Genomic DNA, 13,907 nt, shown 5'->3' with positions numbered 1-13,907 from the left:
ATTTTTAATAGAGACGGGGTTTCACTGTATTAGTCAGGATGGTCTCGATCTCCTGACCTGATGATCCACCCGCCTTGGCCTCCCAAAGTGCTGGGATTACAGGCGTGAGCCACCACGCTTGGCCCATATTAATTATTTTAATACTTCTAATGCCTCACAGTTAAATGCCTTCTCTGCTAGTGTACTGGTACCATATGGAGCCCAGGGGAGTGTCTAGAGCATCAGTTTTACTTGATAAGTATTTGATGATATTAATTTAATATAAAACAAATATGAATATATTATAGAATGTAATAGCAATGCATAAGTGAAACAATTTTGCCAGAATCTCACCTGAATTGATTATCCTTTTTGACAGTTTAATATAGAAAAATGTACCTTGCTGCAGTAACTTGTGCGAGGTGCTGTTAACAAGGACACAGTAATTAAGGGAGTTAAAAGTGGTTATAAGGAAATGTCATGAACCCTCAATTGTATAATTTAAATTATGCAATTTATAATCTATAATTTTATATCTTAATATATAATTTTAGTTAATAGTTCATCAGACATTCTTTTTATTTATTTATTTATTTATTTTTTTGATTTATTTATTTTTTTTTTGAGACAGAGTCTCGCTTAGTCGCCCAGGCTGGAGTGCAATGGCGCGATCTCGGCTCACTGCAAGCTCCGCCTCCCGGGTTCACGCCATTCTCCTGCCTCAGCCTCCCGAGTAGCTGGGACTACAGGCGCCCGCCGCCTCGCCCGGCTAATTTTTTGCATTTTTAGTAGAGACGGGGTTTCACCGTGTTAGCCAGGATGGTCTCGATCTCCTGACCTCGTGATCCACCCGCCTCGGCCTCCCAAAGTGCTGGGATTGCAGGTGTGAGCCACCGCGCCCGGCCCAGACATTCTTTAAGTTAGTCATTGAGGTGTTTAACACTTTTATTGCTTTGAAAAAATATTGTAATTTGAAAAGAAAAATTGTGATTTTAAAACATTTACTTCCATAATATGTCTCATATTTCAGATCTTTTTTTGTTTGTTTGTTTTGAGACAGAGTCTCCCTCTGTCACACAGGCTGGAGTGCAGTGGTGCAATCTCAGCCCACTGCAACCTCCACCTCCCAAGTTCAAGCAATTCTCCTTCCTCAACCTCCTGGGTAGCTGAGATTACAGGCGCATGCCACCATGCCTGGCTAATTTTTGTGTTTTTAGAAGAGACAGGCTTTCATCATGTTGGTCAGGCTGGTCTTGAACTCCTGGCCTCACGTGATCCGCCTGCCTCAGCCCCCTAAAGTGCTGTAATTACAGGTCTGAACCACCATGCCTAGCCTCAGATTTCAAATCATAATGCAGAACTGTGACCTCAAGCACAAAACTGAGCATTTAAAGTACTTTTGTCTACTTGATATTGAACATGCGCAGATGAAAGTTTTGGTTCTCTTAGCAAAAAAATTTACACAAACACAGGCTTTCACAGTTTAGCACACATAATTCTAGAGCCTGTCCTGGCAGTGAAGGAGCCCCACTTTGCAGTCATCCCTTTCCAGTTGCTAATGGTTTGACTGTGACCCTTGGAAATGTTTAGTGTTTTTACCAGCAGCAATGTCATTAATTTGGCCAAGGCTAGTCCGAAGCAAAATGGTGTGTTTACAATCTCTTGCCACTGTTGCTTTCCTCCAGTCTCCCCAGATGCCCGGTCTTCCTCTTACTGTTGTTCTTATTCTTGCCTAATGATTGCTAAGGCTTTCTTCTCTTTGCTGTTAGCATAAAAGCCCAACTTCTTACCAAGGTTTGGCTCTTTCTGCAGTTCTGACCACTTCCTAGACCTCTTTCTTCCTGAAGTTGCTGAAGATTAGCAACTCCATCTTTGCCAGCCTGTTTCGTTCTTGTAGCACTCAAGCCCTTTCTTACCTTAAGGCCATTGTACATACATGGGGTCTCTCTGCCATCATGGCTGGATCTTTCTCATCCTTTAGGGTCCAGCTCATGTGGCACATCTGGGAGCCCTTCCCTGCCACCCTACTTAAAGGAACCCCCTTGCCCTCAATCTCTTATGTTGCCCTTTGTTTCCTTCATTGTACTTACTAAATTTCAAAGATTCTGAGATATACATTTTTTAAACTGGAAATTAAATGGAAATAATTATAGATTCACATGCAGTTGTAAGAAACAGTACAAAGATCCCTTAGACTATTTGCGCTTTCTCCCAATGGTAACATTTTGAAAAACTATAGCATAACATCACAACCAGGACACTGACATTAATACAATTCATATATTTTATTAGGATTTCCCCAGTTTTACTGTATATTCATCTGTATGTGCGTGTGTATGTGTATGTGGGTAAATTCTATACAATTTTTTCCTATCTGTAGGTTTATCTGTTCCTATCTGAACAGTTCCATCACTACAATGATCTCTTGTGTTGTTCTTTTATAACTATATGCACCACTCTCCTCTACACCTCCCTACCCTCTCTCATTCCTAGCTCCTGGCAACCACTAATCTGTCTTCCATTTTTAAGAAGTTCTAATTTGAAAAATGTTATAGACATAGGATTATACTTTTAAATATATAACCTTTGGGATTTGCTTTTTTCACTTAGTATAATTCCCTGGAGATTCATTCAAGTTGTTGCCTGTATCAGTAGTTTGTTCCTTGCTATTGCTGAGTTGTATTCAATAGTACAGCTGTATCACAGTTTATTTAACTATTCACTTGTTGAAGGACATCTGTGCTGATTCTAGTTTTTGGCTATTAAAAATAAAGCTTTTATGAATGTTCTTTGTGTAGAATTTTCTGTGAATGTAATTTTTCATTTCTCTGGGATAAAAACCTCAAGGTCATATGGTAATGCAGGTTTTCTTTTGTAAGAAACTGCCAAACTATTTTGAAGAGTGACTATACCGTTTACTTTCCCATCAGCAATGTATAAGTTATATTTTAACATCTCTGAAATCAGGATGCATTTCTTAGTAGCATGTTAAATAATGATTCATTTTACAGTCTGTCTTCTTAAATCATCTTATTTATTGACTTGATTGCTTGTTTGTCTTCTCACTAGAATGTAAATTTTAAAAAAACAAGAATTCTGCCCATATTGTTCAATTTGTTTTTATAAGGCCTCGCAACAGTCCTTAGTATGCTAGAAGTTACTCAGTAAATACTCATTAGATATATGAATGAAGATGCTAGTTGTTTATATGTTGTCTGCAAGTGCAGGTATTGGAGCTTGTAATATTTTTGTATGACCTCCCCACACATTCCGAGTATCTACATTTTAACAGAAGATCTCAGAAGTGTCCTAAATCTAATTTTTTATGAGAATAGTGTAGTGTGTATAAAGAGGAATAGCCCATTTCAGTTTAAATTATTTCTTATAACAAATCAGAAGAAGGCTTATGGGTGGTCACTTTAAATACTTTTAAAAAGTCTTATGTTTTAATAAATAATGTGGGTTGGGTGGTTCCAAGATGGCCAAATAGGAACAGCTCCAGGCTACAGGTCCCAGAGTGAGTGATGCAGAAGATGACTGATTTCTGTATTTCCAACTGAGGTACCAGGTTCATCTCACTGGGGTGTGTTGGACAGTGGGTGCAGGACAGTGCGTGCAGCCCACCGAGCGAGAGCCGAAGCAGGGCAAGGCATAGCCTCACTCAGGAAGCACAAGGGGTAAGGGAATTCCCTTTCTTAGCCAAGGGAAACCGTGACACACAGCACCCGGAAAATCAGGTCACTCCCTCCCTAATACTGCGCTTTTCCAAGGGTCTTAGCAAACGGCACAGCAGGAGACTATATCCGGCGCCTGGCTCGGAGGGTCCCACGCCCACGGAGCCTCCCTCATTGCTAGTACAGCAGTCTGAGATCTAACTGCAAGGCGGCAGCAAGGCTGGGAGAGGGGCACCCGCCATTGCTGAGGCTTGAGTAGGTAAACAAAGTGGCCTGGAAGCTCGAACTGGGTGGAGCCCACCGCAGCTCAAAGAGGCCTGCCTGCCTCTGTAGACTCTACCTCTGGGGACAGGGCATAGCCAAACAAAAGGCAGCAGAAACCCCTGCAGATTTAAATGTCCCTGTCTGACAGCTTTGAAGAGAGTAGTGGTTCTCCCAGCACGGAGTTTGAGATCTGAGAATGGACAGACTGCCTCCTCAAGTGGGTCCCTGACCCCCGAGTAGCCTAACTGGGAGGCATCCCCCAGTAGGGGCAGACTGATACCTACACGGCCGGGTACCCCTCTGAGACGAAGCTTCCAGAGGAACGATCAGACAGCAGCATTTACTGTTGAGCAATATTCACTCTTCTGCAGCCTCCACTGCTGATACCCAGGCAAACAGGGTCTGGAGTGGACCTCCAGCAAACTCCAACAGACCTGCAGCTGAGGTCCTGACTGTTAGAAGGAAAAGTAACAAACAGAAAGGACATCCACACCAAAACCCCATCTGTACGTCACCATCATCAAAGACCAAAGGTAGATAACACCACAAAGATGGGGAAAAAACAGAGCAGAAAAGCTGAAAATTCTAAAAATCAGAGTGCCTCCCTTCCTCCAAAGGAATGCAGCTCCTCGCCAGCAATGGAACAAAGCTGGATGGAGAATGACTTTGACGAGTTGAGAGAAGAAGGCTTCAGACAATCAAACTTCTCTGAGCTAAAGGAGGAGGTTCGAACCCATCACAAAGCAGCTAAAAACCTTGGAAAAAGATTAGATGAATAGCTAACTAGAATAACCAATGTAGAGAAGTCCTTAAATGACCTGATGGAGCTGAAAACCATGGCATAAGAACTACGTGACGAATGCACAAGCTTCAGTAACCGATTTGATCAACTGGAAGAAAGGGTATCAGTGATTGAAGATCAGGTGAATGAAATGAAGCGAGAAGAGAAGGTTAGAGAAAAAAGAGTAAAAAGAAATGAACAAAGCCTCCAAGAAATATGAGACTATGTGAAGAGACCAAATCTACATCTGATTGGTGTACCTGAAAGTGATGGGGAGAATGGAACCAAGTTGGAACACACTCTTCAGGATATTATCCAGGAGAACTTCCCCAACCTAGCAAGGCAGGCCAACATTCAAATTCAGGAAATACAGAGAACGCCACAAAGATACTCCTCAAGAAGAGCAACTCCAAGACACATAATTGTCAGATTCACCAAAGCTGAAATGAAGGAAAAAATGTTAAGGGCAGCCAGAGGGAAAGATCAGGTTACCCACCAAGGGAAGCCCATCAGACTAACAGCGGATCTCTCGGCAGAAACTCTACAAGCCAGAAGAGAGTGGGGGCCACTATTCAACACTCTTAAAGCAAAGAATTTTCAACCCAGAATTTCATATCCAACCAAACTAAGTTTCATAAGTGAAGGAGAAATAAAATTCTTTACAGACAAGCAAATGCTGAGAGATTTTGTCACCACCAGGCCTGCCCTACAAGAGCTCCTGAAGGAAGCACTAAACATGGAAAGGAACAACTGGTACCAGCCACTGCAAAAACATGCCAAAATGTAAAGACCAGGAGGAAGAAACTGCATCAACTAATGAGCAAAATAACCAGCTAACATCATAATGACAGGATCAAATTTACACATAACAATATTAACCTTAAATGTAAATGGGCTAAATGCTCCAATTAAAAGACACAGATTGGCAAATTGGCAAATTGGATAAAGAGTCAAGACCCATCAGTGTGCTGTATTCAGGAGACCCATCTCATGTGCACAGACACACATAGGCTCAAAATAAACCGATGGAGGAAGATCTACCAAGCAAATGGAAAACAAAAAAAGGCAGGGGTTGCAATCCTAGTCTCCGATAAAACAGACTTTAAACCATCAAAGATCAAAAGAATCAAATAGATGCAATAAAAAATGATAAAGGGGATATCACCACCGACCCCACAGAAATACAAACTACCATCAGAGAATACTATAAACACCTCCATGCAAATAAACTAGAAAATCTAGAAGAAATGGATAAATTTCTGGACACATACACTCTCCCAAGACTGAACCAGGAAGAAGTTGAATCCCTGAATAGACCAATAACAGGCTCTGAAATAGAGGCAATAATTAATAGCCTACCAACAAAAAAAGTCCAGGACCAGGCGGATTCACAGCCAAATTCTACCAGAGATACAAGGAGGAGCTGGTACCATTCCTTCTGAAACTATTCCAATCAATAGAAAAAGAGGGAATCCTCCCTAACTCATTTTATGAGGCCAGCATCATCCTGAGACCAAAGCCTGGCAGAGACACAACAAAAAAAAAGAGAATTTTAGACCAATATTCCTCATGAATATCGATGCGAAAATCCTCAATAAAATACTGGCAAACCGAGTCCAGCAGCACATCAAAAAGCTTATCCGCTATGATCAAGTGGGCTTCATCCCTGGGATGCAAGGCTGGTTCAACATACACAAATCAGTAAATGTAATCCATCATATCAACAGAACCAAAGACAAAAACCACATGATTATCTCAATAGATGCAGAAAAGGCCTTTGACAAAATTCAACAGCCCTTCATGCGAAAAGCTCTCAATAAATTCGGTGTTGATGGAACGTATCTCAAACTAATAAGAGCTATTTATGACAAGCCCACAGCCAATATCATACTGAATGGGCAAAAACTGGAAGCATTCTCTTTGAAAACTGGCACAAGACAGGGATGCTCTCTCTCACTACTCCTATTCAACATAGTGTTGGAAGTTCTGGCCAGGAAATTCAGGCAGGAGAAAGAAATAAAGGGTATTCAATTAGGAAAAGAGGAAGTCAAATTGTCCCTGTTTGCAAATGACATGATTATATATTTAGAAAACCCCATTGTCTCAGCCCAAAATCTCCTTAAGCTGATAAGCAACTTCAGCAAAGTCTCAGGATACAAAATCAATGTGCAAAAATCACAAGCATTCCTATACACCAATAATAGACAAACAGAGAGCCAAATCATGAGTGAACTCCCATTCATAATTGCTTCAAATAGAATAAAATACCTATGAATCCAACTTACAAGGGATGTGAAGGACCTCTTCAAGGAGAACTACAAACCACTGCTCAGTGAAATAAAAGAGGACACAAACAAATGGAAGATCATTCCATGCTCATGCATGGGAAGAATCAGTATCATGAAAATGGCCATATTGCCCAAGGTAATTTATAGGTTCAATGCCATCACCATTAAGCTACCAATGACTTCCTTCACAGAATTGGAAATAACTACTTTAAAGTTCATATGGAACCAAAAAAGAACCCGCATCGCCAAGACAATCCTAAGCCAAAAGAACAAAGCTGGAGGCATCACGCTACCTGACTTCAAACTATACTATACGGCTACAGTAACCAAAACAGCATGGTACTGGTACCAAAACAGAGATATAGACCAATGGAACAGAACAGAGCCTTCAGAAATAATACCACACATCTACAACTATCTGATCTTTGACAAACCTGACAAAAACAGGAGATGGGGAAAGTATTCTCTATTTAATAAATGGTGCTGGGAAAATTGGATAGCCATAAGTAGAAAGCTGAAACTGGATCCCTTCCTTACACCTTATACGAAAATTAATTCAAGATGGAGTAGAGATTTAAATGTTAGACCTAAAACCATAAAAACCCTAGAAGAAAACCTAGGCAATACCATTCAGGACATAGGCATGGGCAAGGGCTTCATGTCTAAAACACCAAAAGCAATGGCCACAGAAGCCAAACTTGACAAATGGGATCTAATTAAACTAAAGAGCTTCTGCACAGCAAAAGAAACTACCATCAGAGTGAATAGGCAACCTACAGAATGGGAGAACATTTTTGCAATCTACTCATCTGACAAAGGGCTAATATCCAGAACCTACGAAGAACTCAAACATATTTGCAAGAAAAAAACAACCCCATCAAAAAGTGGGCAAAGGATATGAACAGACATTTCTCAAAAGAAGACATTTATGCAGCCAACAGACACATGAAAAAATGCTCATCATCACTCACCATCAGAGAAATGCAAATCAAAACCACAATGAGATACCATCTCATACCAGTTAGAATGGCGATCATTAAAAAATCAGGAAACAGCAGGTGCTGGAGAGGATGTGGAGAAACAGGAACACTTTTACACTGTTGGTGGGACTGTAAACTAGTTCAACCATTGTGGAAAGCAGTGTGGCGATTCCTCAAGGATCTAGAACTAGAAATACCATTTGACCCAGCCATCCCATTATGGGGTATATACCCAAAGGATTATAAATCATGCTGCTATCAAGACACATGCACACATGTGTTTATTGTGGCACTATTCATAATAGCAAAGACTTGGAACCAACCCAAAGGTCTGTCAGTGACAGACTGGATTAAGAAAATGTGGCACATATACACCATGGAATACTATGCAGTCGTAAAAAAGGATGAGTTCCTGTCCTTTGTAGGGACATGGATGCAGCTGGAAACCATCATTCTCAGCAAACTATGGCAAGGACACAAAACCAAACACCGCATGTTCTCACTCATAGGTAGGAATTGAACAGTGAGAACACTTGGACACAGGAAGGGGAACATCACATACCAGGGCCTGTCGTGCTGTGGGGGAAGGGGGAGGGATACCATTAGGAGATACACCTAATGTAAATGAAGCGTTAATGGGTGCAGCACACCAACATGGCACATGTATACATATGTAACAAACTTGCACGTTGTGCACATGTACCCTAGAACTTAAAGTATAATTTAAAAAACAAAAGAAAACAAAACAGAAAAATAAATAATGTGAAAAATTTATATGCCATGTAAAATATAAAGAAATGACCAGGCGCGGTGGTTCACGTCTGTAATCCCAGCACTTTGGGAGGCTGGCGTGGGCGGATCACCTGAATTCAGGAGTTCGGGACCAGCCTGGCCAACATGGTGAAACCCCATCTCTACTAAAAGTACAAAAATTAGCCAGGCGTGGTGGTCCACATCTGTTATCCCAGCTACTTGGGAGGGTAAGGGAGGAGAATTGCTTGAACCTCAGAGGTGGAGGTTGCATTGCGCTGAGATTGCACCATTGCACTCCAGCACTCTAAGCAAAAAAATGTAAGCCTGGGGAACAGAGTGAGACTCTGTCTCAAAAAACCAAAAAACCAAAAACCATATGTATATGTGTGTGTGTGTGTGTGTGTGTGTGTGTGTGTGTATATATAAATGAAGAAAGTGTGAGCACTGAATAAGATGAGAAGGAAGTTAAAAGGACAAGACTGAAAAAGAGAACCGAGTGTACAAATTTTCTTAATTGATGTGTTATCAATTAAAAGTGAAAGAAAAAAATGTTTATTACTATTTTTCACAAATAAACCAAAATCTTTAAATTTATTTTGGGGAGTGAGGTAGGATTAACAAAAGTGGGTAAGTTCAACAAGAAATGGGCAATATTTCATAAGTGTTTTGTAAAACATCAGTTTCATAAGTTGAAGTGTCCGTCTACATCCCTGTAGTGTGTGGCAGGATAGGTTTTTTTTTTTTTTTTTTTCACCCAGTATGTCTTAAAGACCTTAAAACTCAAAGCTTGTTTTCTGTATACCTAAGGCTTTTTGTAAATTAAAGATTTTGCTTATGTTTGATCTTTGATCATTAGATAAGTATAGGTAGTATTAAATAAAATCATACAACCGGATTTTAAAAATTTCTGTCTGTGTTATTGCTAACTTAATTTCTAATAGGAAAGAAAAAAGCCAATAAAAGCTCATCCTTCATTGTCTAGTATTAAGAGTTCTCAGGTCTTTGATTCATAGAGACAGCTTGAAGCTAAGATATAAGATTATGATTAATGTGAAAATATTTGGACTATGAGCCTTTAAAATCAAAGATTAGCTGATAACTTCATATAGATGTTATTACTATTGGAATACTAGTGAATTAATGCTATTCTACTAAATAGTATAGATTTATCTGGGAGGCCTGCAATAAACTTAAAGTGTACATATCCCACTGAAATAAGAATACTACAAATATAGCCTCCTTCCTAGATTCTCTCCCTTCACTATCATAGTTAAAAATAGGTAGCGAGGTGAAATATAGTTGTTTTTTTTTTAAAGTTTATAATAAGTACCTGAGCATCTGGTGTTTGCTAAAGTAATTCAAAGTAGGTATGTTGCATTTCATATGTTAGCATACAAACTGCCTATTTAGGATAATATTGCTGTTTTTTATTAAGTGCAGAAAACACTATTATAAGTAGTTAAATGACTTGTTACTGGGTTTGTTTGCATGTATATAGAATTGATGTGGAAATTTTAAACACTATTAAATGCATTTTCCTAAAATATGTTTTTTAAAATACAGATATTTCACAGTTCTTGCCGAGTGCTTCACTTTTTCACTAGAAGTAAAGGACTTTTTGCAGCCAGTTTGTTCACTTTCACAACCCAGCAGACGTCTTTGAGATTGGTCTGGATTTTACAGAACCTGATTGAGGTAAGAAAATACTGTGTGTGTGTGTAAACCATATGAAGACTCCGGGGAAGAAAAAATTAAAGGAATAAAGATAGTAATTTGATTATTTGAGGAAAAATTGTCTACCACATATTGGAATGGAAGACAATGTGGCATCTTGTTTTTGTTTGTTTGTTTGTTTTGCTTTTTTTTTTTTTTTTTTTTGAGACAGAGTTTTGCTCTTGTTGCTCAGGCTGAAGTGCAATGGCACGATCTCAGCTCACTGCAATCTCTGGCTCCCAGGTTCAAGTGATTCTCCTGCCACAGCCTCCGGAGTACCTGGGATTACAGGTGCCCACCACCACACCCAGCTAATTTTTTGTATTTTTTGTAGAGACGAGATTTCACCATGTTGGCCAGGCTGGTCACAAACTCCTGACCTCAGGTGATCCATCTGCCTCAGCCTCCCAAAGTGCTGGGATTACAGGCGTGAGCCACCATATGGATTACAGGCATGAGCCATATCTTTGATTTATATCAGTGGAATTCTTTTGTGTCAGACTCCTTTTGCTCAACATCATGTTTTTGACATATAGCAATGTTGTGTGTAAATTACTTTGCTTATATTTTCATTGCTATTTGCTGTTCAATGTATGATTTTACCATAGTTTATTGTCTATTCTATTCATGTACATTTGGGTTATTTCCTGTTTTTAGCTGTTATGATTAATGCATCTCTTGGTGTATATGTAATTGCTGTGTCTATACATAGGAATGGAATTTTTAGGGCATGAATGTTTATATATGTCTTCACTTTTTTTTTTTTTTTTTTTTTTGAGACGGAGTCTCACTCTGTCACCCAGGCTGGAGTGCAATGTGTGATCTCGGCTCACTGTAACTTCTGCCTCCCAGGTTCAAGCGATTCTCCTGCCTCAGCCTCCTGAATAGCTGGGATTACAGGCGCAGGCCATCATCCCCAGCTAGTTTTTGTATTTTTAGTAGAGATGGGGTTTCACCATGTTGGCCAGGCTGGTCTTGAACTCCTGACCTCATGATCCGCCTGCCTCGGCCTCCGAAAGTGCTAGGATTACAAGCATGAGTCACCACGCCCAGCCATATATCTTTATCTTTAATGGATAATGTCAAAACACTTTTGCAAAGTGATAATAAGAATTTACACACTATCAGTATGTGATCAGAGGACTTTTTATTTCATTTACGATTGTAATTGACATTGTTAGTTTTTTATATTTTAGCCATCCTAGTTGGTAAGTAATAATATCTGAGTGTGATATTAGACTGGATAAAAAAACAAGATCTAACTATATGTTGTCTATAAGGGGCACACTTTAGATTTAAAAAATATAAAGAGGTTAAAAGTGAGTGGAAAAGATATGTAAACAGTCACTGTATCATGTAAACAGTTACATATATCATGTAAACAGTCACTATAAGAAACCGGAGTGGCCGGGCGCGGTGGCTCACGCCTGTAATCCCTGCACTTTGGGAGGCCGAGGCGGGCGGATCACGAGGTCAGTAGATCGAGACCATCCTGGCTAACACGGTGAAACCCCGTCTCTACTAAAATACAAAAAATTAGCCGGGCGCGGTGGCGGGCGCCTGTAGTCCCAGCTACTCCGGAGGCTGAGGCAGGAGAATGGCGCGAACCCGGGAGGCGGAGCTTGCAGTGAGCCGAGATGGTGCCACTGCACTCCAGCCTGGGCGACAGAGTGAAGACTCCGCCTCAGAAAAAAAAAAAAAAAAAAAAAAAAAGAAACCGGAGTGGTTATATTAACATCAGACAGTATAGACTTTAAAACAAAAATATGTTACTAGAGATAAAAAGGGAATTTTACAATGATAAGATGGTCAATTCATCATAAATATATAACAGTTATAAACACCTAATAACAGAGGTCCACACTACATGAAGCAAAAATGGACAGAATTGAAGGGAAAAATAGACAGTCGAGCAGGATAGTTGGAGACTTCAGTGCCCCACTTTCTTTTTTTTTTTCCTTTTTTTTTTTTGAGACGGAATCTCACTCTGTCACCCAGGCTGGAGTGCAGTGGCATGATCTCGGCTCACTGCGAGCTCCAGCTCCTGGGTTCACGTCATTCTTCTGCCTCAGCCTCCCAGGTAGCTGGGACTACAGGAGCCCACCACCACGCCCGGCTAATTTTTTGTATATTTAGTAGAGATGGGGTTTCACCGTGTTAGCCAGGAGAGTCTTGATCTCCTAACCTCGTGATCCACCTGCCTCGGCCTCCCAAAGTGCTGGGATTACAGGCGAGAGCCACTGTGCTTGGCCCTCACTTTCAGTAATGAATAGAATAACTAGACAGAAGATTAACAAGGAAATAGAAAGTTGATTAACAGTAACAACTAAGTAGACCTAACAGACATTTATAGAAAACTGTACCCAAGAACAGAATATACATTCTCCTGAAGTGTACATGGAACTTTCTCCAGGATAGATCATAGGCTAGGCCATACTACAAGCCTCAGTAAATTTAAAGGGATTGAAATCATATGAAGTCTGTTGTCTGACCATAAAGGCTTCAAATTAAAAGTAACAGAAAAAACTTGGGAAGTTCTAACATACATGAAGATTAAACAACATACTTAAAAATAACCAATGGGTCCAAGAAGAAATCGTAAGAGAAAATTAAGAAATACTTTGAGATGAATGAAAATAAGATACAACATACCAAAACTTATTAGATGCAGATAAAGTACTTAGAAGGAAATTTATAGTAAGACTATATTACATGTAGAAGAGTATATTTAAAAAGAAGAAAAATATCAAGTCAATAATCTACCATTCTACCTTACGACATGGAAAATGATGAGCAAACTAAATCCAAAACAAGCAGAAGGAAAGAAATAATTGAATTAGAGCAAAATTAATGCAATAGAGAATAGAAAAACAGTGAAGAAAAATCAATAAAATCAAAAGTTGCTTCTTTGAAAAGATTAGCTAAACTGACAAAGACAAGAGAGAAAACCCAAATAACTAAAATTATGAATTATTATGAAATTATGGATATTAATACTGACCTCACAGAAATACAAAGCATTAATAGGCAATACCATGAACAAGTGCATGCCAACAAATCAGATAACCAAGATAAAATGAAAAATTTCCTAGAAGTAACACAAACTACTGGAAATAACTCAAGAAGAAATAAATAATCTGAATAAATCTATAACAAGTAAAGAGATTGAAGTAATAAATAATAAATTCTCACCTAGAAAAGCCCAGAGCCAGATGGCTTTACTAGTGAATTCTACCAAAAGTTTAAAGAAGAATTAACACAATCCTTTCACAACTTCTTCCAAAAAATAGAAAGGGAAAATAGACAATTGAATAGTAATAGTTGGAGACTTTAATACCCCATCAATAGTGGATTATACTTCCATTTTTGGAGTGAGAGATACTTCCCAGCTCTTTCTTTTAGGCCATTATTCTCTGATAACCAAATCAAAGACATCAAGAGAAAATAAACTGACAGACCAATATTCCTTATGAAT

The 13,907-nt window shown here is 39.4% G+C and overlaps 1 protein-coding gene and 1 long non-coding RNA gene across 7 annotated transcripts in view; one reads left to right on the top strand and one right to left on the bottom strand.

Moving 5' to 3' along the window:
• LOC112424656 (uncharacterized) overlaps positions 1–13,907 on the bottom strand; it is a 71,063-nt gene that overhangs the window by 10,354 nt on the left and 46,802 nt on the right. For both annotated transcript variants that reach the window (XR_011619768.1, XR_003015484.2), the window contains one exon: positions 334–404. This is a non-coding gene — a long non-coding RNA (uncharacterized lncRNA). The remainder of the gene's footprint in view (positions 1–333; positions 405–13,907) is intronic.
• LOC105469993 (glycerol kinase 5) overlaps positions 1–13,907 on the top strand; it is a 74,555-nt gene that overhangs the window by 20,838 nt on the left and 39,810 nt on the right. For all 5 annotated transcript variants that reach the window (XM_071091037.1, XM_011721673.2, XM_011721674.3 and 2 more), the window contains exon 5: positions 10,283–10,414. In XM_071091037.1, the coding sequence (XP_070947138.1) occupies positions 10,283–10,414 (132 nt within the window). The remainder of the gene's footprint in view (positions 1–10,282; positions 10,415–13,907) is intronic.

Source organism: Macaca nemestrina, chromosome 2, assembly GCF_043159975.1.
Source record: "Macaca nemestrina isolate mMacNem1 chromosome 2, mMacNem.hap1, whole genome shotgun sequence".
Taxonomy (NCBI): domain Eukaryota; kingdom Metazoa; phylum Chordata; class Mammalia; order Primates; family Cercopithecidae; genus Macaca; species Macaca nemestrina.
This window is presented reverse-complemented; position numbering and strand designations above follow the sequence as displayed.